The sequence below is a fragment of the Branchiostoma floridae genome, unplaced genomic scaffold (genome assembly GCF_000003815.2).
Source record: "Branchiostoma floridae strain S238N-H82 unplaced genomic scaffold, Bfl_VNyyK Sc7u5tJ_1519, whole genome shotgun sequence".
Lineage (NCBI taxonomy): Eukaryota > Metazoa > Chordata > Leptocardii > Amphioxiformes > Branchiostomatidae > Branchiostoma > Branchiostoma floridae.
The window spans coordinates 59,442-85,745 of NW_023365741.1; the positions used below are offsets into that span (position 1 = coordinate 59,442).

General features: G+C 49.0%; 2 protein-coding genes across 2 annotated transcripts in view; one reads left to right on the forward strand and one right to left on the reverse strand.

Annotated features, from left to right (window-relative positions):
- Positions 1-8,562: 8,562 nt before the first annotated feature.
- On the forward strand, positions 8,563-10,979 carry LOC118407999 (prostaglandin G/H synthase 1-like). The gene is made up of 2 exons (XM_035808609.1): positions 8,563-9,066; positions 9,454-10,979. Exons 1-2 carry the CDS (start codon positions 8,997-8,999, stop codon positions 10,182-10,184), a joined length of 801 nt encoding a protein of 266 aa, XP_035664502.1. The 5' UTR covers positions 8,563-8,996; the 3' UTR covers positions 10,185-10,979.
- Positions 10,980-11,752: 773 nt separating this feature from the next.
- Positions 11,753-26,304, reverse strand: part of LOC118408000 — a 28,453-nt gene continuing 13,901 nt past the window's right edge. Inside the window, exons 8-16 of the mRNA XM_035808610.1 lie at positions 23,215-23,433; positions 22,503-22,679; positions 19,622-19,813; positions 18,811-18,999; positions 18,102-18,286; positions 17,556-17,654; positions 15,470-15,687; positions 13,363-13,500; positions 11,753-13,019 (exon numbers count right to left, since the gene is read on the reverse strand). Coding sequence (XP_035664503.1) covers positions 12,896-13,019; positions 13,363-13,500; positions 15,470-15,687; positions 17,556-17,654; positions 18,102-18,286; positions 18,811-18,999; positions 19,622-19,813; positions 22,503-22,679; positions 23,215-23,433 — 1,541 coding nt within the window. The 3' untranslated portion in view covers positions 11,753-12,895. The remainder of the gene's footprint in view (positions 13,020-13,362; positions 13,501-15,469; positions 15,688-17,555; positions 17,655-18,101; positions 18,287-18,810; positions 19,000-19,621; positions 19,814-22,502; positions 22,680-23,214; positions 23,434-26,304) is intronic.

Here is a 26,304-nt window from a genome sequence, read left to right on the forward strand (position 1 = left end):
GCGGCCTTGCTCAGCGTACCGGCCACTGCCCCCGCCGGCGTACCCCCGGGCTCTCCGTCGGCCTCGGGCCTCCGATCTTCTAATCGGCGGAGACACCCCAGTATCGAGGGGTGCCCCCCTGGACACCCGTGACACGGGCTCGCAGGGAAGACATTCTACAGAGCACAGTCTCTACCGGGGAGAGCGTCTCCGCCAGGAAGCTGAACACATAGAAAGCCTGTCGTTCGGCACTATCGTTTCCGAGACGTGGAAGGTGCCCTTCGTGGTGAAGGGCGCAAACGAGCGGAAGGGCTGGGGGTCGCTCCGCGAACCGGGACCCGCTGCGAAGACCGCCTCACGCCCCCTGAGCATCCCTGCCGGCCGGCCGGACCCGGTTAGACGCAGAGGGGACGGTGACGCCCGCCCTTCTCTTTAAGACCTCGGGGAGTGTAGCATCCGGTCGAGACCGCCGGTGGCTGGCCGGCGGGACCGAGACAGCAGTCCTCCCCTCTGCCCAAAGGAGGCCTTGGACCGCGGGACGCCCGCTCGAAGTCCGACGCTTAAGGTTAGGCCACTCGTCCGCAAGACCGATTGCATTGAGTCAGAGACTGAAACGCCACGCCGGGGTGCCGGGGAAGAGCCGTCTCACCTAGGCCCCGCCGTGAGACTAAACCGCGACCCCATTCCGCGCAAACCCGCGACGCGTCGCCCCTCCGCCAGGATATAGGTGCTCCCATTTTCGCTCGCCCGCCCTAAACTTTTCGCCGGGAGGACCTAACTCCGTCCTCGACCAGGCTACTCGGAGCGGCTCGCTGATTGAGTCTGGGGAACGACGGGCGCTCAATGAAGGCCCCCGACCAACGTTCCAAGGGAGCTGCCGGGTCCCGCCGCCGAGCGGGTCGGCCTGGGCGCTCCTGACTCTCCGCCCGCGCTCGACGTCGTCTTAAGACGGACGAGAAGCGATTGACGCGAGAGCACCGTCGGAGCGCCACCTTGTCGAGGCGGTAAGGAAGAGTGGGTCGGGGCGGGAGGCCAGGGGCACCGCCCGCTCCTTGCCACGAGGTGTGCAAAGAGCAACACTAGGAGTGGAGTGCACGTGCTTGTGCGGCCGTCCGTCCGGACGGGCTCGCTTCGTACCCAACGCTCTTCGCAGTCTCTACTGGGGAGTGCCAGCTCGATTGTCCGGGGCGCAAGTCGGACGGCGGAGTTGCGCCGGGCCCGGTCGGGGTCGCGTGGTGAAACAACTCCCCACGGCCCATCCAAGCGAGGCGTCGCCAGTCCGAGAAGCATTCGGGTTCGGACGCGAGAGACACCGCAGGAGGGAACTGCGAAAACCTGAACTTCGGAGGACGAAGCTACACCGATCGCAGCGTGGACACCAGCTTCGACAGACCCCAGCAGCGCGTCACACCACCGCGCTACTAAGAGAGCGGCGTTGTGACGCGATTGAAGGTGAAACCAACCCTCGTTTTTCATCTTTGATTTCGCAACGAAAGCTTGTCATTTGCCTCTCGGCACCACCGTTTCAGGGACGTGAGTGTCGCCCTTCATGGTGAAGGGCGCAAACGAGCGGAAGGGCTGGGGGTCGCTCCGCGAACCGGGACCCGCTGCGAAGACCGCCTCACGCCCCCTGAGCATCCCTGCCGGCCGAACCCGGTTAGACGCAGAGGGGACGGTGACGCCCGCCCTTCTCTTTAAGACCTCGGGGAGTTTAGCATCCGGTCGATACCGCCGGTGGCTGGCCGGCGGGACCGAGACAGCAGTCCTCCCCTCTGCCCAAAGGAGGCCTTGGACCGCGGGACGCCCGCTCGAAGTCCGACGCTTAAGGTTAGGTCACTCGTCCGCAAGACCGATTGCATCGAGTCAGAGACCGAAACGCCAAGCCGGGGTGCCGGGGAAGAGCCGTCTCACCTAGGCCCCGCCGTGAGACTAAACCGCGACCCCATTCCGCGCAAACCCGCGACGCGACGCCCCTCCGCCAAAACATAGGTGCCCATTTTCGCTCGCCCGCCCTAAACTTTTCGCCGGGAGGACCTGACTCCGTCCTCGACCAGGCTACTCGGAGCGGCTCGCTGATTGAGTCTGGGGAACGACGGGCGCGCACTCAAGGCGCCCGACCAACGTTCCAAGGGAGCTGCCGGGTCCCGCCGCCGAGCGGGTCGGCCTGGGCGCCCCTGACTCTCCGCCTGCGCTCGCCGCCGTCTTAAGACGGACGACAAGCGATTGACGCGAGAGCACCGTCGGAGCGCCACCTTGTCCAGGGCGTAAGGAAGAGTGGGTCGGGGTGGGAGGCCAGGGGCACCGCCCCGCTCTTGCCACGAGGTGTGTACAAGTAGACACGAGTGTCTACTTTGTATGGTAATGAACCTTCCGCAAGTTCACCTACGGAAACCGTTACGAGTTTTACTTCCCTTAAATGATCAAGTTTGATCGGTTTCTCAGCGATCCTCCCGGCGGTTGCCAAAGAGGGCCGACCTCACAAAACCATTCAATCGGTAGTAACGACGGGCGGTGTGTACAAAGGACAGGGACTTAATCAACGCGTGCTGATGACACGCATCTACTGGGAATACCTCGTTCATGGGAATTAATTCCAATTCCCAGTCCCTATCACGAAGGCGGTTCAGCAGGTTACCCGCACCTTTCGGCGAAGGCGAAACACTCGCTGATGCCTTCATTGTAGCGAGCGTGTGGTCCCGGACATGTAAGGGCATCACAGACCGTAATTGCTCCATCTCGTCTTTGGCTAACAGCCAGCTGGTACCTCTAGTTACGGCGAGATCGAGCGGGATCGCCGAACCAGAGCTAGAGCAACCCCCGTCAACAGCCATGCACCACCATCCACAGAATCAAGAAAGAACTCGCAATCTGTCAATCCTTACTGTGTCCGGGCCGGGTGAGTTTCCCCGTGTCGAGTCAAATTAAGCCGCAGGCTCCACTCCTGGTGGTGTCCTTCCGTCAATTCCTTCAAGTTTCAGCTTTGCAACCATACTTCCCCCGGAGCCCGAAAACTCAGGTTTCCCGGGAGCAACCCGTCGGGTCACCGAAGCAACGCCGGCGGATCGCTGGTTGGCATCGTTTATGGTTGTGACTAGGGCGGTGTCTTATCGCCTTCGCGCCCACAACTTTCGTTCTTGATCAATGAAAACATTCTTGGCAAATGCTTTCGCAGTGGTTCGTCTTGCGGCGATCCAAGAATTTCACCTCTCCCGCCGCAATACGAATGCCCCCGTCCGTCCCTCTTGATCATTACCTCACGTTCCGAAACCCAACGAAATAGGAACCGAGGCCCTATTCCATTATTCCATGCACCACAATTCAGGCGCCAGGCCTGCTTTGAACACTCTAATTTTTTCAAAGTAAACGCTCCGGTACCTCGAGGCACTCAGTGAAGAGCACCGGGGAGAATCCGGCAGGAAAGGCCGGGGACGAGCAGTGACACGCCTCGCGGCGGACCGCAAGCCCGGTCCCAAGATCCAACTACGAGCTTTTTAACAGCAACAACTTTGATATACGCTATTGGAGCTGGAATTACCGCGGCTGCTGGCACCAGACTTGCCCTCCAATAGATCCTCGTTAAAGGATTTAAAGCGTACCCATTCCAATTACGGGGCCTCGAAAGAGTCCCGTATTGTTATTTTTCGTCACTACCTCCCCGAGTCGGGAGTGGGTAATTTGCGCGCCTGCTGCCTTCCTTGGATGTGTTAGCCGTTTCTCAGGCTAACTCTCCGGAACCGAACCCTGATTCCCCGTCACCCGTTGCCACCATGGTAGGCACAGAACCTACCATCGATAGTTGATAGGGCAGACATTCGAATGATCTGTCGCCGGTCCGAAGACCGTGCGATCGGCTGGGTTATCCAGAGTCACCAAAGGACCAGGGCGAACCCCTGGTTGGATCTTGGTCTAAATAAATGCACGCCAAACCGTGAGGTCGGCGCTTCTTCCGCATGTATTAGCTCTAGAATTACCACAGTTATCCATGTAGGATGTGACGATCAAAGGAACCATAACTGATTTACTGAGCCATTCGCAGTTTCACTGGGACAGTTGAACTTGCACGTGCATGGCTTAATCTTTGAGACAAGCATATGACCACTGGCAGGATCAACCAGGTAGCGAGGACGCCCTGGTGGCAAGGCGGGCGGGCGTCACAGTCGCGCCGGGAGACGCTCTAGGCGTCTCGACCGGGACCGCGCCAAGCACCCGAGAACCGCCACCGCCAAAGTCCGTAGCTACAGTAAATTGGGAATGCGCAGCGGTGCCGCAAACCCACGGGAGCCTGAGCGCAGAACTCCCGACCACACCTGACCGTTGCTTCCCTTCAACGCCCGAGCCGTCCCCGCGAGGGAACGGTCCCGCACTCTCACGACCGACGCGTCTGCCGAGCAGACGGACGGCCGGGTCTCGAACTGCCAAGACCGCAAGGCGTACTCGCACGCAGACGGAAGGGGCGAGCCGTCGCCGTTTGGGTCCCTGGTTGACCCGGGCGCTGCCTCCGCGGAGGCCGGCCCCGGCGCTGCTTCCGGACGCCCTCGGCACGGCCGTCCTCGCCCGCAGGAACGGAGGAACGGCCGCCTTCCTAGCCGGTTGTCGACCTCCGGCTGCCCTCGCGGGGAGTGGCAGCCTGGTCGGCGGGGTAGCAAAACGACTGGCGCCTCATAAAGGCAAGTAGGAACGACGGGCGCGCACTCAAGGCGCCCGAACGTGGGGCCCGCGCTTTTTACGGGCCCGACTACGTTCCAAGAGTGGTTCGGTGCGGGCGGACCGCCCGCTCCATACCACGAGCTCACGTTCTTGCTCAACGACAACAAGAACTTGTCTTGCGGCTAAGAATGCAGGCTGTATCACTTCACCTCTCCTGTCTCAAAAACGAGGTGTGCCACAATTAGACACTGTTTGGCAACGCTTGCTCGCACGCAGGTAGAAATGGCGGTGGACCCAGACTCAGCCTCCGCGGAGGAAGTGTCCGAGGTGCTACTTATGGAAACCGCCGACAAGTAGGATGTCGACCTCCGGCTGCCCTCGCTGGGAGTGGCAGCCTGGTCGGCGGGGCAGCAAAACGACTGGCGAGAGAGTGTGCGATCACTCGCCACTCGCTGCCGTTTCCCGAGCCAGTCAAAAAACGACCACTCTCTCAAGGTAGATTGAGCGACCCACGACATGGTCAGACACCCTGTAGAGCACTTTTTTGAAAAACGCTCCACGGGGTGGGTGTCGGGGCCTGGTGACCTGATCACCGCCGGCTGTCCGGACCCGACCCGGCTCTCGGTCATCAACGGCACCAACCAACATTGGAGGAGTCTCTGCCAGCGAGCCAGCCTGCAGGGCATTACCGAGCGGCCTTGCTCGGCGTGCCGGCCACTGCCCCCGCAGGCGAGGCCCTGCACTCTCGGTCGGCAACGGGCCCGACCAACATTGGAGGAGTCCTTACCGGCGAGGAACGCCTGCCGGGCATTACCGAGCGACCTTGCTCGCCGTGCCGGCCACTGCCCCCGCCGGCGTGTCTCCGCGGTCTTCATCGGCAACGGGCCCGACCAACATTGGAGGAGTCCTTACCGGCGAGGAACGCCTGCCGGGCATTACCGAGCGACCTTGCTCGGCGTGCCGGCCACTGCCCCCGCCGGCGTGTCTCCGCGGTCTTCATCGGCAACGGGCCCGACCAACATTGGAGGAGTTCTTGCCGGCGAGTGCCGGGTTAAAAGTCCCCCGCCGGCCAAGCAGGCCCGTCTCGGTTACATAGCCAATACTTAATGCATTACGCCATGCCTGCAACACGATCAGGGCCGGTACAGTCCACTCCGGCCCCGTGTGCCGTTACTTCGTCCGCCAGTGCGGTCACATGGACCTACCTGACACGGCAGCATCGTTCTCTCGTGCCTTGACGGCCCGGGAACTCCACCACCGCGATCGAAGTCGGCTGGAGCCGGAGACACAAACCGCCCGCCCACGGCTGACAGCTCGGCCGGTGCAGAGCCCGTTGGCACCGCCGGAGAGGGAAAAGTCACCGGACCATCCCGACTTTTCTCTCCGTGGGCGTGTTCCCCGCACACCCACGGTCACTGCCGATCCATCCCGGACTCGACAGCCACCGGCAGAAACCCGTCAGGATCCTAATACCGCCGTACCATAGCTAATACATGGCCAATACTTAATGTATTACGCCATGCCTGCAACACGGTCAGGGTCGGTACGGTCCACTCCGGCCCCGTGTGCCGTGACTTCGTCCGCCAGTACGGTCACATGGACCTACCTGACACGGCAGCATCGTTCTCTCGTGCCTTGACGGCCCGGGAACTCCACCACCGCGATCGAAGTCGGCTGGAGCCGGAGACACAATCCGCCCGCCCACGGCTGACAGCTCGGCCGGTGCAGAGCCCGTTGGCACCGCCGGAGAGGGAAAAGTCACCGGACCATCCCGACTTTTCTCTCCGTGGGCATGTTCCCCGCACACCCACGGTCACTGCCGATCCATCCCGGACTCGACAGCCACCGGCAGAAACCCGTCAGGCTCCGCGGAAAGCCGAGCTAGTCAAAAAACGACCACTCTTCTCAAGGTAGATTGAGCGACCCACGACCTGGTCAGACACCCTGTAAAGCACTTTTTTGAAAAATGCTCCACGGGGTGGGTGCCGGGGCCTGGTGACCTGATCACCGCCGGCTGTCCGGACCCGACCCGGTCGACCCCGATCGGCGCCAACCGGCCTTTGGCACCGACACCCGGCCCGCCAAAGCGGTCACTGGGACCTGCCTTACGTGACCGGGGACCTGCCTTACGCAACCGGGGACGTTCACGGGTTTTGCCTCAGCGCAGAGAGGCTAATACATAGCCAATACTTAATGTATTACGAAATGTCTGCAACACGGTCAGAGCCGGTACGGTCCACTCCGGCCCCGTGTGCCGTTACTTCGTCCGCCAGTGCGGTCACATGGACCTACCTGACACGGCAGCATCGTTCTCTCGTGCCTTGACGGCCCGGGAACTCCACCACCGCGATCGAAGTCGGCTGGAGCCGGAGACACAAACCGCCCGCCCACGGCTGACAGCTCGGCCGGTGCAGAGCCCGTTGGCACCGCCGGAGAGGGAAAAGTCACCGGACCATCCCGACTTTTCTCTCTGTGGGCGTGTTCCCCGCACACCCACGGTCACTGCCGATCCATCCCGGACTCGACAGCCACCGGCAGAAACCCGTCAGGATCCTAATACCGCCGTACCATAGCTAATACATGGCCAATACTTAATGTATTACGCCATGCCTGCAACACGGTCAGGGTCGGTACGGTCCACTCCGGCCCCGTGTGCCGTTACTTCGTCCGCCAGTACGGTCACATGGACCTACCTGACACGGCAGCATCGTTCTCTCGTGCCTTGACGGCCCGGGAACTCCACCACCGCGATCGAAGTCGGCTGGAGCCGGAGACACAATCCGCCCGCCCACGGCTGACAGCTCGGCCGGTGCAGAGCCCGTTGGCACCGCCGGAGAGGGAAAAGTCACCGGACCATCCCGACTTTTCTCTCCGTGGGCATGTTCCCCGCACACCCACGGTCACTGCCGATCCATCCCGGACTCGACAGCCACCGGCAGAAACCCGTCAGGCTCCGCGGAAAGCCGAGCTAGTCAAAAAACGACCACTCTTCTCAAGGTAGATTGAGCGACCCACGACCTGGTCAGACACCCTGTAAAGCACTTTTTTGAAAAATGCTCCACGGGGTGGGTGCCGGGGCCTGGTGACCTGATCACCGCCGGCTGTCCGGACCCGACCCGGTCGACCCCGATCGGCGCCAACCGGCCTTTGGCACCGACACCCGGCCCGCCAAAGCGGTCACTGGGACCTGCCTTACGCGACCGGGGACCTGCCTTACGCGACCGGGAGAGTTTACGGGCTTCTCCTCGGCGCCTGGAGGCCTGGGCATCCGCTAAAGCATGCGTTTCGCCACAGCTCTCGGTCATCAACGGCACCAACCAACATTGGAGGAGTCTCTGCCAGCGAGCCCGCCTGCCGGGCATTACCGAGCGGCCTTGCTCGGCGTGCCGGCCACTGCCCCCGCAGGCGAGTCCCCGCTCTCTCGATCGGCAACGGGCCCGATCAAGATTGGAGGAGTCCTTACCGGCGAGTCCGCCTGCCGGGCATTACCGAGCGACCTTGCTCTGCGTGCCGGCCACTGCCCCCGCCGGCGTGTCTCCGCGGTCTTGATCGGCAACGGGCCCGACCAACATTGGAGGCATACTTAGCACGGCTCTCGCCGCCCGATCTAGAGCCCGTGACGGACATTGCAAGGCTAGCATCGGGTGGGCGATCCCGCATAATCGCCGACGGAGTTTCACAGCTCTCGCCGGCCCATGAACTCACTAGCTCCCGGGACCCACCACAACTTGCTCGGTCATCTTTCGGGGAGGCATGGTCCCGACACCGCCGCTGGCACTTACGGACAGCAATTCCGCGTTGCCGGGAGATGGGACAATGTCACCGGGCGATCCCGCATGATTGCCGCCGGGTTTTCCCATTTTTTATTGCGACTAATAAAGTGTTAACGAACCTATTCGTACTATCATACACTTATCAAAATTTGGCACCAAACCTGACAATGTTGAGAACACTTCTATGTCTTTTACCAAGGCATACAGGGTACCAAGCTTTGGAACCAGGGGAAAATTGGAATCGTCGGCAAATTGTAAAAGTTTTGTTTCAAGACCATATGTTGTTAAACCCTGAATTTCAATATTACTCCTAATTTTCATAGCTAGTAACTCCACACCTAAGACAAATAAGTAAGGCGAAATGGGACATCCTTGTCGGACTCCACGGTTAAGGGCAAACGACTCGGAAATATAACCATTATTGATGATTTTGCTAAAAGTGTCTTTATACAGAACTTTTATCCATGTAATAAATGAATCACCAAAAACATTGTTATTCATGGTTCTCTTCTATCCACGCAGATCGGACCAAAGAACATCGGACCTGTCAATCTGAAGGTTGCCGTGGAAACCATCAAGCACGAGCGGAACTTACGTATGCAGGGTCTGAACCAGTGCCGGAAACGGTTCGGCATCCCGCCCTACAAAACCTTCCTGGAACTTACAGGTTAGTAGCGCCCTCTAGCGGCTCTTACCGGAACGTCCCACTTAAAGTCTTCCATTAGGTTCATCATCATAGATGACGATATCTTTATTTCTAGTTATTTCTAGTTTCAAACTATCAGAATGTTAGGAGTAAAAAAAAAATGACTCAATTTAAATGACTTAATTTGATTCTCTCTCTCGTCTGAGGTTTTCCAAAATCATATCCAGTACGTTGCTTCAGTAACTTTTTTTGCGAATACCTCAATATTCTAGACTTAGTGCTGCATGTACTCTACTGTATTCACCTGTGCGTTACCTGTACTCACATTTGCTCACCTGCACGTTAACTGTACTCACATTTGCTCTCCTGTACGTTACCTGTACTCACCTGTACGTTACCTGTCCCCAGGTGGTGACGCCGAGATGGCGGATCAGCTGGAGGAGGCGTACGGCGACGTTGACGCAGTGGAGCTGTACGTGGGGCTGATGGTGGAGCAGCCTGCTCCCGGCAGCGTCACCAGCGAGACCATCATCGAGATGGGCGGGCCGTTCTCCGTGAAGGGGCTGCTGTCCAACCCGCTGTGTAGCCCGCAGTGGTGGAAGCCGAGCACGTTCGGCGGGGAGGCCGGGTTCCGCATGGTGAAGACGGCCACGCTGAAGAACCTGTTCTGCCGCAACACGGCCGGGCCGTGCGGGCTGGTCTCCTTCGCCGTGCCGGAAGACGTGCAGCCGACGGGACTGCCTGAGGAGCAAGACGCCGCGTCTCAAGACAAGGGGGCGTCTCAGAACGACGCCGACTTGGTACCTGTGAACGGCGTCCTGTCAAGCCAAGACAAACACCTGCACAAGGAGGAAAAATTGTCTCAAGACGGTTCCCAAGACGCGGAGACATCCGGCCAAGTAACCGCCAACGAGAAACCGGCAGCAAAAAACGAGGAGCTCCCAAAAAACGGCGTTGCGCAAAAGAAAGAATTCCAGACTGGCTCTCCAAAAAACGGCGGGGCGTTAAAAAACGACGTGTCAAAAAACGAGCCTGCGCCAAAAAACGGTTTACCGACGGCGTTTCCAAAAAACGGGGCAGCGCCCAGGACTTACGTCAACCGGACGAGTTGTAAACAATGCGACAGAATAGAGTTATGACCACGACTGTCGCTTAGGCAGAAATAATCTTAATTATTCCCGCACCAATGAATTTTCTATCCCAATTCTCAGGCGTTAGGGACCATCGGAAATGTGTGTTTTCATGGTCATTGTTAAGAGATATTCATTGTTCCTAAATTATTGAATAGCCATTATCATGTGTGTTACGATTGTGCATAAAATCTATTTATTTCTTTAGGGCTTGATGCCCTTATATTGACCAGTTATATAAACGATGTGTAGTCAGACGGAACTGTGCAGAAGTTAGGATAGATCGAAACGGAAGATTCTGGTCTCAGGCCGGAGTTTTAGAACAGATAGTAAGAGACCTTATGATTAGGTGACCGCACAAGCTGGGTTGTAGGGACATCAGTGCATGTATTGTGTTTAAAGATTTCCCACAAACTCAATACCTTTGAGGACGGTTTTCTTTAAATCAAGAAGTACTGTGATTGTGTTCTAGCACTTCGTAAAAACACAACAAAGTGATAAACCGTTACTAAGAATGTATATTTTAGTGGGAAAGTTTTGCACGAAATTCAGACTCTACAGTTGCTGTTATCCCTATAATTTATCTTGCGTAGCCTGCTGTTTAACAGCGCGACTTTTTTGTCTTCAAGACGGAGAAAAAGAAACTAATTCTTACAAGACGTTTCCAGTGTTGTACATACTTCATATTCAAAGGAGTGTACATATTGTTATGAAAGCTTTAAGAGATGAGATATTAATATGAAATATGCCATATTTATTTAACGAGTCTACAGAGTTAGCAGATGATAGATGAAATATAAGGAGTGAAAAGGAAAATAAAGTTCTTTACTCAGCTTTTCAGTGTTCTCTTCGTTTTTCGTACGAAATCTTTATGTTGCTTCGCTCCCAATAACTCCAGCTACAGGTGACGTCATAATGTTTATCCCATGACGTAATAACTATGGCCAATACTATGTTTGGTGGCAAATAAAGGCAAACCTATAGTTTGACATTTGGATCCATTAAAATTTCAATCAGAAAGCAAACATTGGAAAAAGTGACCATTTTGACCATATCTAACTTAGTTCCCGGGAATCCCTTTCCCCAGAAAAGCACGCGGTGCAAATTTATATATATATATATATATATATATATATATATATATATATATATATACTTAACAAGTCTTACTGGGCTTAAGTTCGAAAATGTTTCAATCTTTTGTGTGCCTTTCTAACGTAAGAGTTTGTGGAATATTTTAAGTATAAACGACAATGTAACTTCAGTGAGTGTACCTCTTTAAATATGTACGTAGGCGGCTAACGGGATACTTTGTATGAAAACCGTAGCCTGGGTGGTAGTGACAGTTCTTTTAACCTTACTCACGATCTTGTCACGTTAGTCTGATGACGTTCTTGGAGTTCGTGTGTCTGTCCACAGGTATCGGATAATGAGCTTCTTACACTTTTAAATATAAAGTGAGCAAATCTTATACCAAGGCTGGTATTTTACACTAAGGAAAGTATAGTACTTCCACATTGTTAAAGCACCGAGTTGTAGACCTTGTTATACATTATAACAAAAACACACACACTAGATAAGTATGTAGTCCGTATAATACATCATAACAAAAAGAACACATATCAGATAAGTATGTAGTCCGTGTAATACATCACGATAAGTATGTAGTCTGTGTAATACATAATAACAAAAAGCACACACTACATAAGTATGTAACATCTATTACCATAATTCCGCCACGTTTACTGTGCTTTCACAAGCGATACTAATTTGACAAATGATCAAAGCATCATTTTCTCCAGTTACATGTTGCTAGTACAGCTGACCTTTGCCACTTCTTTTGTGTATCTTTTTGTCTCTCTTGTCCTGCCAAAAACGCAATATCGTAATTGTATCACACCGCGAAATTGCACGGAGTACGGACGCGTGGTTGGGAGGGGGTTCCATACTACCGCCAGGAAGAAAAACATACTCTCTCTGTATGAACATGCAAATAGGTCATGACAAAACGGACATATACTGTCAAAAAATCAGTAGTTCCAAGATCCCATATCTCCGTAATTATTCAAAGCTTTTGTAATTTTAATTATCCTAATAAGTGCTAATTCGCAAAATCTATGTATATTGATACTGTTCTCCTTAATTACTAATGTCACAAATGTGAACTTTTCTTATTCGAAAGTGATATCTACATTTAGATAATCTTTGCATAGTTATATTCACCCTTCATTAACTTACAAATGTCACTAGTATGAAATTTCCATGATTTGCCACTAAGTTCTTGCATAAATTTCCCTTTCTGATTTTGGAAATATCGCACCTTAGAAATCAACGGAATAATAAACTTCTTTCATTAGTTATACAACTTAAGGTTTAACTTGCAAATAATGTGTGTATCTCTACCTAAGCTATATACATACCCCAAATCATGCATTGGTCTTTTCTTGAGTTTTCCTCTTTCATAAATTTTAAGCAAAAAAAACTGCTACAGTACAAAAACATATTGAAAGATGGCGAAAACGTGGACATAGCATGTACAGAACAGACGATATAAAACAAAACGGGCTTTCAGTACGACCTCTTCAATACTTCTAGTCGGTATCGCGGTCCGTAGAAGGCGGGATTCCTGTCCAGTGTTAGGCTGTTGTACTCGGGTCTGTAGAAGGCGGGATGCCTGTACAGTGTTTGTCGTTCTCGGGTCCGTAGAAGGAGGGATGCTGTTAGACTGTTGTAGCATACTCGGGTGCGTAGAAGGCCAGATTCTTGTCTATATTGTATTCCAGCAACTGGAATGACGGCCGCTCGGTGGGTTTCCATTGCCAACAATGTAGCATCAGGTCGTACCTGTGGAAAAGTGACATCTAACGGTCGTTAAATGAACTGCATCATCGCGTCTTACATGCGGAGAAAGTGACATCTGTCGACCGTTAGAAGAACTAAAGTTTTATTTAGTCGTAGCTGTCTCGTGCCTTATGGAAATTTAAAGTAACCAACTTTAATGTTACACGACTATTACCCCAGGTATGCATGTTTGCTGGGGAGCAGGATAATCTGAACAGTTACTATATTTATTAGTGTTTTCATCAACATTGGTGCTTGTGTTTTTGATACGTGGTTCTATAATACAATCCAACTTGTCCTATTGCTTCCGATCAGTGTGCAGAAACCTGTATGTACGTAGACTTACATGGTATCCGGACAGTCTTCAGGTTGGCGCATCCTGTATCCAGCCTGGAGTTGTTCTTTCAGATCTTTACCCGCCACGCCAGGGTAAGGATCGCCCCCTAGCGTACATATCTCGTACAGCACTATCCCGAAGGACCACCTGTTTAGGAAAGGTGACATGAGGCCACAGAAAGTTTAGAGCATTGGTCAGTGTTGGTAACACAAGGTGGATATTGTGATATAACTACTCAGATATCGCTTAATGTGATATCGCTTAATGTGGTGTACGGTTAGAGTTGGAGATTAGTCATGATAGTTACCTGCAGATATTATCATAAAACTAGAGTTCGGCGACCTCATACCTCCGTGAAATATTTAGAGTTTTTGTAAATGTCATGCAATTGACTAACATATCAACATAATTTATGCATGGTGTTGTTCATCATTTACTAACGTACATATGTCACAATTATTAAATTCCCATCATCAATCATAAAGCGGCTTTGCAATTCTTACATAAGATATGCAAATAAGTTCCTCATTACCATATTCGGAATCTGCTTATATTCCACCTATCATAATTAATATGTGTTACATTTTATTGAAGTCCAGTTATTGAAAACAATGGAATTATACAATTTCCTCATTAATTATGCAAATCAAGTCCTCATAATTAACATGTGTTACATTTATTGAAGTCCTGTTATTGAAAACAATTAAAATGTGTTACATTTATGGAAGTCCAGTTATTGAAAACATTGGAATTATGCAATTTCCTCATTAATTATGCAAATTTAGTCCCCTTTGCATAACATGTATATCATTATGAACATCTTTGCCTAAGCTACCTGCATGCCTAAAATGATGCCAATCCGTCAATCCTTTCTGTAGTTATCCTGTTTGGAATGTCTTAACAAAAATGCCCCTGTAGTTTAGAAATTAAATGTTAGGGGGCTGAAACTTGCCCCACTTTGTCATGACACTTAAAGCTATCTACCACCCAAATGTCATATCACGTCCGGGACAAGAGATACATAGAAAAAAACTGTTATGATAGAATATTCTCATTAATTATGCAAATGTATTCCTATTTTGCATAATTAGTATTTCATTTTGTACAACATTGTCTAAGGTACATACATACGAAAAATCATAAAAATCCGTTGTTCCCTTCTTGACTTATCGTCTTCAGAAGTTTTTGACAAAAATGCCCCTGCTATCCCGGGGCCAAACGTATGTCACTTATTCCTGAGCAAAAGAGCTATCTAACACCCAAAAATCGTGACCATAGCTTGTTCAGAACACGAGACAGCGAACCCGGAAGTTGCGCTGCAGTACCAAGCAAAGCCGCTAGGGGGCCCAAAATCTAATAATTTCCAGCTTTCATCACACACTACCAACACACCAAGTATGAAAACAATCCACCCAGCCGTTCTTGGGTTATTTTGTTTACACACACACAGACAAACGCAGGGTTAAACATAACCTCCATGAAATGTACTCACACGTCACACGGTTAGAGTTGGAGCTTAGTCATTATAGTTACACTGCAGATATTATCATAAAACTACTCACACGTCGCTCTGTGTGGTGTAAGGTTAGAGTTTTGCTATCATTGTTAGGTATAATCCTAACACTACTCACACGTCGCTCTGTGAGGTGCAATGTTAGAGTTTTGGTGTCAGAGTTAGATATTATCCTAACACTACTCACACGTCGCTCTGTGTTGTGTAAGGTTAGAGTTTTGCTATCATAGTTAGATATTATCCTAACACTACTCACACGTCGCTCTGTGAGGTGCAATGTTAGAGTTTTTCTATCATGATCATAGTTAGATACTAACCTAATACTACTCACACGTCGCTCAGTGCGGTGTAAGGTTAGAGTTTTGCTATCATAGTTAGATATTATCCTAACACTACTCACACGTCGCTCTGTGCGGTGTAAGGTTAGAGTTTTGCTTTCATAGTTAGATATTATCCTTACACTACTCACACGTCGCTTTGTGCGGTGTAAGGTTAGAGTTTTGCTATCATAGTTAGATATTATCCTAACACTACTCACACGTCGCTTTGTGCGGTGTAAGGTTAGCGTTTTTCTATCATAGATATAATCCTAACACTACTCACACGTCGCTCTGTGTGTCGTAGACTTCCCCACCGTCCAGCCGCTCCGGCGCCATCCATTTCCACGGTCTCTTCTGGTCCTGATCCTGCCGACGGTAACCTCGGCTGTAGATGTCTTCTGCCAGCCCGAAGTCGGAAATCTTCACCTTCAGGCGTTCCCCAACCAGGACGTTCCGAGCGGCCAGGTCTCCGTGGACGTAACGAGATTGGGCGATGTGATCCTGAAATAGGAACGTCCACAGAAAGGTCGTGACTAGTCTGTTATATTACATCATATAGCCTGAGATAGGAACGTCCACAAAAAGGTCGTGACTAGTCTGTTATATTACATCATATAGTCTGAAATGGGAACGTCCACAGAAAGGTCGTGACTAGTTATAGTCTGTTATATTACATCATATAGCCTGAGATAGGAACGTCCACAGAAAGGTCGTGACTAGTCTGTTATATTACATCATATAGTCTGAGATAGGAACGTGCACAGAACGGCCGTGACTAGTCTGTTATATTACATCATATAGTCTGAGATAGGAACGTCCACAGAAATGTCGTGACTAGTTATAGTCTGTTATATTACATCATATAGTCTGAGATAGGAACATCCACAGAAAGGCCGTGACTAGCCTGTTATATTACATCATATTGTCTGAGTTAGGAACGTCCACAGAAGGGTCTTGACTACTCTGTTATATTACATCATATTGTCTGAGATAGGAAAGTCCACAGAAAGGTCGTGACTAGATTTTCGAACGGAATTCAGGCGAAACTCGTCTGACTAACGGACGTAAGTCATCCTATTTGCGATCGATGATCAATACTTCGGTCTCTACTCGCCCGACACCTCAAAGCTCTGCGACCTCAAAAATCATCGGCGACTAGTCGCTGATGTTAAGAACAAGTTTTTATGCACAGTGAGTATCGGGCGACTCCTAAAAATCGCCGACGATCACTAAAATCACTTGCTGATCGAGAAAACACCGGACGTATTACTGCCGAAAATGTAATTAAGACTCGACGTCCGATGGATGATCAATGTGACATAATAAGACCACCACACTTTTAAATGCAGTTACCTAGACCTTTTCAAGAATGTCTTTAACAACTGGGTATCTGATCATGAAGAGTGCAAGATTTCCTGAGATTAATGGTAGAATTATGAGAGCTGATGTCATCTGGGTGGATTCCTGAAATCTTGCCATGACGATCTTCAGCAATGGGTACATCTGCAGCACCTGGTACTCACCATGCCTCTAGCGATCTGCCGGGACACCTGCACCACCTGGTACTCACCATGCCTCAAGCGATCTGCCGGGACACCTGCACCACCTGGTACTCACCATGCCTCTAGCGATCTGTCGGGCCACCTGCAGCACCTGGTACTCACCATGCCTCTAGCGATCTGCCGGTACGCCTACAGCACCTGGTACTCACCATGCCTCTAGCGATCTGCCGGTACACCTGCAGCACCTAGTACTCACCATGCCTCTGGCGATCTGCCGGGACACCTACAGCACCTGGTACTCACCATGCCTCTAGCGATCTGCCGGGTAACCTGTAGCACCTGGTACTCACCATGCCTCTAGCGATCTGCCGGGCCACCTGTAGCACCTCGTACTAACCATGCCTCTAGCGATCTGCCGGTACACCTGCAGCACCTAGTATTCACCGTGCCTCTAGCGATCTGCCGGGACACCTGCAGCACCTGGTACTCACCATGCCTCTAGCGATGTGCCGGTACACCTGCAGCACCTGGTACTCACCATGCCTCTAGCGATCTGCCGGGACACCTGCAGCACCTGGTACTCACCATGCCTCTAGCGATCTGCCGGGACATCTGCAGCACCTGGTACTCACCATGCCTCTGACGATCTGTCTGGCCACCTGCAGCACCTGGTACTCACCATGCCTCTAGCGATCTGCCGGGACACCTGCAGGACCTGGTACTCACCATGCCTCTGACGATCTGCCGGGCCACCTGCAGGACCTGGTACTCACCATGCCTCTAGCGATCTGCCTGGCCACCTGCAGCACCTGGTACTCACCATGCCTCTAGCGATCTGCCGGGACACCTGCAGCACCTGGTACTCACCATGCCTCTAGCGATCTGCCGGGACACCTGGTACATCTGCATCACCTCGAAGTTGTAGATATCGTCTCGAGGTTCCAAATATCCGTCAGAGTTCTCTTCCTGTAGAATCGCAACATATAACACTCTATTTCAGCATGAAAGTTCATCTGTGTTGGTAAATGACATTTTGGATAAACTAAACTCTAACTAACCAACACTACAAGTAAGTTGGGACTTGCCCCGTCGGAGACACGTGACTGCAGCAGAGGGTCGTAAATGCCAGATAACCTGTGAACTCAGAGCTCCGGCTCAGCATATACACATACATCTGGCATTTACGACCCCCTGCTGCAGTCACGTGACTCCGACGTCACGTTCCGGTTAGTTAAAGTTTGGTTTATTCATAATATATATAACACTCTTTATTTGGAAGTATTTAGAAATAACTAATTTTTTCAGACTGACGCTACAATTTCACATCCTAAATGTTTTTAAATGGCCTGCAAGCTTTAGGAAAATCTTTTAAAGTTCCTGATTACTAACATACAAAACAACAATTTGGCTCACCTCACGGCACTTCCTCAAGAAACTTTTCAGGTCTCCGTACGGCATGAATTCCGTGATGAGATACAGATGGTCTCGCACCACCGTGCAGCAGTTGATCAGACCCAGCAGGTTGTCATGAGCCCCCAGGTCCACAACTGCGCGGATTTCCTCCAGGAAACCCAGCTTATCGTCCTCACTGGCGTTCTCTGTAGAACAGAAAACGTGAAATGGAGTGAGAGCTTCTAAATTAGAAATGGTTTGGGACCGCATCTGCAACCAGCGACACTTATATATTGCAGTGCAATGTGAACCAGGCATATACGCCATTGGCTACGTGAAAGGAACCTTGTTATTTCGAGACATGATCGCATATGCGCAAAAATTTACACAATTTGATTACAAATCGTTACAAAAACACGGAAAATCACCACCTAGTAACCAGGTACAGACGGCTATGCGTGGAGTTTTGGGAAGACTGAATAGCTCCGAATGTAAATGTTTGTGAAAATTAATCTTAATTGCTCCTCTTGCTGCTCTCAAAAACAACTCTCTATATGCCTAAATAAATCACCCACTTCACTGTTTGTAAGTAAGGGCAGATTACGAAAATCGATCTCTAACATAGCTGGGCTTAGAACTCGTGCAAATCTAGATCGAAACCTCGTTGAAATCTGGTGCAAGACACGCACTTGTCCCACATAAAACACCACCATAAAAGTATCCACAAAACCTTTAACAGTTTTCACGACGACGTCCTCCGTCCTGTCGTCCCGCGTCAGGGTTGCCCGGTAAACGAGGCCGAACGCCCCGCTGCCGATCCTCTGGCCAAGCGTCACCCGGCTGGGGTCGACCTCGAGCTTCGGGAACTGTGTCCTGGGGGGAACCAGTGGGACCATCTCCTCCATTCTCCTCCTGCGGACTGTACAGCAACACGGGGCAAGAACATTCGACAAGATTTATCTGAAGGAAAACAATACTTTTGCTGTTTCCCTTGGTAATTTAACTTACCTTCGAAATCTCAAAATTGAGAGATTTCGTATATACGACATACTGTAAAATATACCTTGGGACTTTTGGGTATATCTGTACTAAAAACAGACCTATTTCAGTGCGCATGAACACACATCGGGATGGATGTAATGTTAATCGAGGAGGATGTTGGTCTCCAAGACAGGGACCTCATGTCTGTCATACGGACAGAGTCATCAGGAGGGACTTCATACTGTCACCAGATGGATAACTGAACTGAACAGTACAGAATCGGTTTGTGGAACTATCTTCCCAATCATTATGTTTTTGAAGAATTGTCCTCAAAATGCTATAACATCACATATCTTTGTCAGCCTTTGACGTTTGGCTCAACGTGAACTGCGACATAAACATGTATCTTTGTTGTATTCATGAGAAGCTCGCTTTTAACGTTGACTTGGATTAGCCTGACAGTAAACGTTGGTTAAAGGAAATGCAGATTTAGAAACCTCTTAAAGCAAAAACAGTTTTATAATCTACTGTCCTTAAGGGGGGGAATAAATGTCACTCACTTCCTACATGATCTGACAGAAAGTCGACCTCAATCGTTTGTGGATCTTCTTCTCGTCTTTTTTTCCTCCTTCGTCTCAGGAAGACCACGAAGCAGACAGCTGCCACAATCAGCGCCGCGGCGATACCGGCACTGGTGCCGCCGATGATGGCTTGGGTGGACGTGGGGCTCTCTTCTGTAGGCTCTGTATTTGCTATAATTGTAACAACTTGTCAGTTCGTTTCCTGGCATCAGAACAGCAATAAAGACACTGGTGCCACCGATGATGGCTGCAGATACTGTAAGTCTTGTAATAACTTTTCAGTTAGAATTCTTTTCACCAGAAAGGAGATACGGTAAATAGTAGTGAAACGATATGTTATACTATTGGATATTCAAATAAAACAAACAAACTGGTGCCGCCGATAATGGCTTGGGTGGACGTGGGGCTCTCTTCTGTAGGCTCTGTGTGTACTATAATTGCTATGATTGTTACAACTTGTCAGTTCGTTTCCTGGCATCGGAACGGCAATAAAGACACTGGTGCCGCCGATGATGGCTTGGATGGACGAGGGGCTCTCTTCTGTAGGCTCTGTGTGTGATATAAAAAACAACTTTGTATGTGCTATCTACGGCTGCTATGTGCTATAACTGCTATGATTATCAACGGGGGCCGCCCTAAGACGGTCCCCGTCGTAAGACGGTACGGATTTTTTTGCTGATCTTATTATCCATAAGTACACCGTGTTTGTTGCCACTGACTATGTTGATTACAAAGGTAAATAAACCAGGTCTATGCACACAGCTTTAATATGCATTCCAAGTATACTTTAACATACTTACTTCATTTTTTTTAACAGAATTCTAACAGTAATGTTGACAGTGCTGAATCACTGCGGTCACCGGCCTCTGCGTATTGGCGGCTCGTGTCGCTAACTATACGAACTCTTTCAAGCAGTCACACAACTGCCATGATACACATAAATAAAGCTCCATAAAACACTATGAATATGGGTCTTCAAATGTTTGTTGAGTAGAAAAGCAACCAAAAGGAAGCGACATAAACATTGCCACCATCGTACTCCCAAGGGAGTGTGGCCGTGAAGGTGGCAGACTAGAGAACGCTCCAAAGATTTATTTGACTGTAACAAATGATTCATGCTGTCTATGAAAATAAGACTTGATAGAGAGATGTAGATGATGTTTTAATATAATGAGACAGAGTTTTGTTGATGTTGGCGATGTCATTTTTTCGTAATAGTTTTTTTAGTCGGGCATTCACAATCAGTGCATTCAGCCCATTGCCCGTAAAAACATCAGCTGGATTGTTCTAGGTCCAGCCTTCCTCATGTGAGACAAGAGGTACATACAGTCACGATTTTACTGTCAAAAGAAAGCTAAAATATCATATTGTTAATTTTGTTCTGTGTACTTGCCTGGCAGGCGATATCGGTCCCCGTCTTTGTTCAGTGTCGGCATTTGTGTTGTATGGCAATGGAAAAACTTCAATATGTATTCTATCAACACAGATGAGCTTTCATGCTAACTTGTCAGTTCGTTTCCTGGTTTTGAGAGCTTGTATAGAGCTTAGCTTATATAGCTTAGGCAAAGATGTAAAGTATGAATTAACCTGTTAACGGTTTGCAGAAGATGATTGGGATTTCTATTCTCCAAGCAGAGGTTAGATAGCGGGGACAGTAGTGGCCGGGATTCTTGCCATGCGCCAGATCGCTCCCCCAGTAAATATCAAAGACACTACTATCGCCACGATTCAACCTCTGCTTGGAAAATATCAGATTTGAGCCTAAGGTACACCATTGTTCTTCATCTACAAATAATGTCCGTCAGCAATCACGGATTTAAGAAGGAAAAGCCGCGCTGTACGGTTTTGGACATTATCCGAAAGTGAATGGTAAACAGAAGTCTAGCCGAAAGGCTGACTGTAAAATGTAGCTTTTTATGTAGACATGGGTTCCAAGACTTTAAAAGAGGACTAAGGATTGAACTATGTAGGACAACGTTAACTACACGCTCTACCAGATTCCTTGGATCGGTGGTCTAAGTATAGTAGAAATCGGACAGGCCAGGTAGACAGACCTGTTAGACAGCCCAGCTCTTTCATCAAACCCCAGCTTGTGCACTGCTCGCGCACTACACACACCAGCGTCTGCACTGCTCGCGCACTACTAATACACCAGCATGTGCACTGCTCATGCACTGCTCACACCAGCTTGTGCACTGCTCGCGCACTACACACAACAGCGTCTACACTGCTCGCGCACTACATACACCAGTGTGCAATGCTCGCGCACTGCATACACCAGCGTGTGCAATGCTCTCTCACTGCTAACACCAGCGCGTGCAATACTCGCGCACTGCTTACACCAGCGCGGTCTTTCGTACAAACACGCAAAAATACGCGCACGTACGCACACAGATACAGGCACACAGACACATACATACACACACACACACACACACACACACATTTTCTCTCTCTCACACACACACACATACACAAGCACCGTACAAGCACGCACGTTCGCACACAGACACATACGCACACACACACACACACACACACACACACATACACACACACACACACACACAAAAGATACACACACGCAAAAGATACACACACACACACACACACATTCTCACACACACATACATACACAAGCACCGCACAAGCACGCATGTTCGCACACAGACACATACGCACACACACACACACATACACACACACACACACACGCACACACGCACACACACACACTTTCTCTCACACAAACGCATACACAAGCACCGCACAAGCACGCACACACACGAACAGGCACCGCGAACGCACGCACCCTAAAACATCAGCATCTTGGCAAAGGTATTAAAGGCTGCTATCTCACGTTGGCAAGTCGGAATCTCCCCGTCCCAACTCCCGTTGTTTTGGCAGGTGGCACTGGGTCTGCCCGCGAGCTCGTATCCAAGGTCGCAAGAGAATTGGATGTCGTTCCCAGAGCAGTAGCCGTCTGTAGCAGTGATCTGTCCATTCATGACTCTTATGGCGTGGTTACAGCAGATATCTTCAGACAGAAAAGGAACAGAAACAGGCATTGGAAACTACACATTGTACCAGCAGGAAAAGAGACTTGAGTCCATTTATCTAGTAATGAATTTTTTAAACATATAAAAACGGGTTAGTCAATGAAATGTTGCTAATTGTATTCATGAGGAGTTAATTCCTTTTTTCACCATACAGTCCATGGATCAGGACCCCAAATTTCACATATCGGTACCCTTCGGCTAGGCAAATTCTCCTTGTTATGTTTGAATAGTAGAAGGCCTGTGGTATATATTTTGATGTCATAGACATTCTGGTATGGTAGCTTTATCATGCATGTCCAGAAATGGGTGAAATGTACGAAGTTAGGATCAGTCCAAATCGTACATAATTTTCGACACCTTCAAGCTTCCGACAACTTCCGACAACCGCTGTCGGCAAAGTTCGGGGAACGTCGGCTGAGGTTCAGCGACAGATGGTCGTCGAAACGTTTACTGAAGATTTAAAGAAGGTTGTGTAACGAAGAAGATTTTTTTCAATTAAGAGCTGTGTCTTACCTGTAACATAGACCTCGACCTCACACAGTACCAAACCGGTTGTGTTCACGCCCAATGGTGGCATTGCCTGTACCGACACATAACGGCCGTACATCGACGGGTCGCAGTCCGCCTCTAACTCCGTCTCGAACTCTAACGCTGACCCAACGGCGTAAGTCTGTCCGCATTGGCCATTCTGGGTGAAGTCCTCGTTTGGCCCAACCCTTACCATTAATGTGCCTAGTGTAAAACAAGTCATGAAGCGCACGGTAAGAAAGTAGAAATGTTCCTGGCTCTCATCCGTACATCTTCAAAAGTAAACATTTTTATAAGTATGGAAATACGTGTGGACATGGGTCCGCATATGTTTTCCCATACGGCAGCCATACTAGCTATGGGTAGGGGGGGGGGGGGGGGGGCATTAGTACAAACTTTTTGAAATACGCATCCTAAAATATGGAGATGATCTATATAAACACAGAAATCACAAAAATTAGACAATTGTAAAACTCTAACCCCCCTGTACATACCCCCTGAAGTTTGGATACCCCCCTCGCCATGTACTTGTGGGACGTTGCTAAGGTCTGCAAGCACTGACTGCATTACTTCAGTTCTTTTTGCACATTGTGTGTCATTAAATGATACATTACACTCCAAGATACCTTTCTATCAGGTTTTGGCTTAATATTCTCGGTTGCCATGGCAACAGGGCAGCAAGTATTGGGGCGAATTTCCATTATTTGGCCAAAAACAGGGAAATCGCGGTAGGGCAGTAATTCGACAAGTTCTCAGAATTGTGATTTGCAACAAGTAGAAGATGAACAGCATTTTATTTTACACTGTAAACTGTACCATAATGAACGGATTGTGCTTTATGAATATATAAGAAAAGACTTCCCATATTTTGAACACCTTAATGCAACGGATAAATTTCTATTTTTGATGCGCCTAGACAAACCCTGTATATCAAACATTATCTGTTCCTATATCTACACCTGTACAAAGAAGCGAGAAGATGTCGACCATCCTGTTAGCTTAGTACCTTCAGCTAGTTAATTGTATCTTGTTGTTTTTGCATATGTTTGTTATGTCTGTTATCAGTCATGTCTGTTATCAGTGACCTGTACCTAGCCCGTCGAGGCATGAATGTACAATAAAGGTCTTTCATTCATTCAATAATAAAGAGTACCCAAATCTAGTAACCCAAATCAACTACAGAGTGTCTTTAGCTTCACAAGAATAGTGGTAAAATTTTCAGAAACTCGATGCCAAGGAATTGGGCAACTTCTAAAAGAAACATTGTTTCAACGTTACAAAAACACATTTTTTTTGCCAAGCTTAAAACCAGTGTTTTGTATATGTGTCGAGAAGCATGGACAGAAAAGCAACAGTTGACTGTTCTCTCTACTACTAAGCTCTCTTGTACATGTACATACTATATCCAAGGCTCGAAATACTTTTTCTGCATACCTGCACTGGTGCAGGTATCATTGAGAATAGCTTGCACCAGACAAATTCTACCTGTACCACTCTGAATTTTGGAAGTATAGTTCATACTAAAATTCTTGAGGAACCATTGCTATTTTTTTCTTTTCTACAGAATATTACTTAATATAGGTGGTAGTGGTAACATTCAATGCAGCTAATAACAATCCACATACACCTACACCATATGACGTTAATGTATAAAAATCTAGTACACGTTGTGTATTTGGGACCAGTGCAGGTTAGGTGCAGGTAGACATCAAAAATACCTGCACAGCTCCAATTTTACCTGCACTAACCTGCACAGCTCCAATTTGACCTGATATCTGTCATTGTAAGCAAGATGCCTGCGATACTGAATTTCAACAATGTTTTACTGTTACATCTATTTACAACAGAATCAAAAGAACCATAGTCAAATTTACACTCATTGATTGTGTCAATGGCGTGTAACATTGTTCAAGTACAATTTTAGGTTGACCACAGATGGGTTTTCTGTTGTTATCGGCAGCGACAGTGCTGTGTTCTTGAGTTAGGCCAGCTTTAAACTTACATATCAACTTCTGCTGCTGATGTGAAAGATCCATGTTGGGTTTTCGGGGTTTGTAGTAGGTATTTGTCTCTCTTCCAATCAACAGCAATGTTTGCAATCTCTTTCCCATTGAGTCCTTGCTTCTTAAGCTCCTCTTCATTTCTCTTCCAAGCTATCAGACTCTCTGGTATCCTGCATCCTTTCCTGCCTTCTCTACTGTACTGTCCAAATGACCCAGGTTGTCTTCTCTTTTTCAGTACCCTTGTAACTTCAGATTGGTAATTGTGGTTACCACTTGGACAATGGCACTACAGACTTCTTATTTTCTTGTCTGTTGGAACATCTCCTTATATATTAGAGATAAGCCCGAAGGCTGCATCCTTTACCTGCAGCAACAGTGCTCGAAATACCCACTTGCACACTTAAAAATGCATTTGGTTGGCGCAACGTAAGTCGTAATTTTAAATCCAGGTAGCGCAGTGGGAAAACTGAAATTTTTCAGTTGGAACACAACTTTCCCCCACCTACATGCATACGTATTTATTTCTTGATAGGATAAAACATAAGTTACATGTAACTACAGGGATGCCTAATAGGGGTGAGTAAACGGTACAGAAAATTCAGGTTCATGCTGGTGTGGTTCAGGTCCAGAGGTCCGGACCTGAACCTGATTCAGTATGTGAAAACTTGTGATACTCAAAACAATGGTCCATTTCGCTACAAAGAAATCTGTTTTGCAGAGTATTTGAGTACCACTGGCGTTTTAAACTCCTACAAAGCTAACTGCCTCTGTGCGATTGAGTGTAAAAATTGGTAGAAATGAATACAGACTATACTATAATATACCTGTAGCCCGTTTCGTCCAATATTGAGTTTGGATCAGTCCATTTTTGCCATAGGGGTGATTTGGAATAGTCCATATTTGCATGGGAAATACATTTGGAGGTTCAGATATCCACAATGATCTCTCCTGAAGTCAAATATTATGCCAAGGATGCCAAAGTACAGTTTATAAGGCATTAAACATGTTTGGTAGTATAGCGTTATACTAGTTTAGTACATTGTCAACTTAAAAACTTCAGGGGGCATGTACA

What these genes read in the sequence shown, in the direction of transcription:
- LOC118407999 (XM_035808609.1), top strand. Translation starts at nt 8,997, where the DNA reads ATGCAGGGTCTGAACCAGTGCCGGAAACGGTTCGGCATCCCGCCCTAC. An exon ending in AACCTTCCTGGAACTTACAG is followed by an intron (nt 9,067 to 9,453) that starts GTTAGTAGCGCC and finishes ACCTGTCCCCAG; the next exon opens with GTGGTGACGCCGAGATGGCG.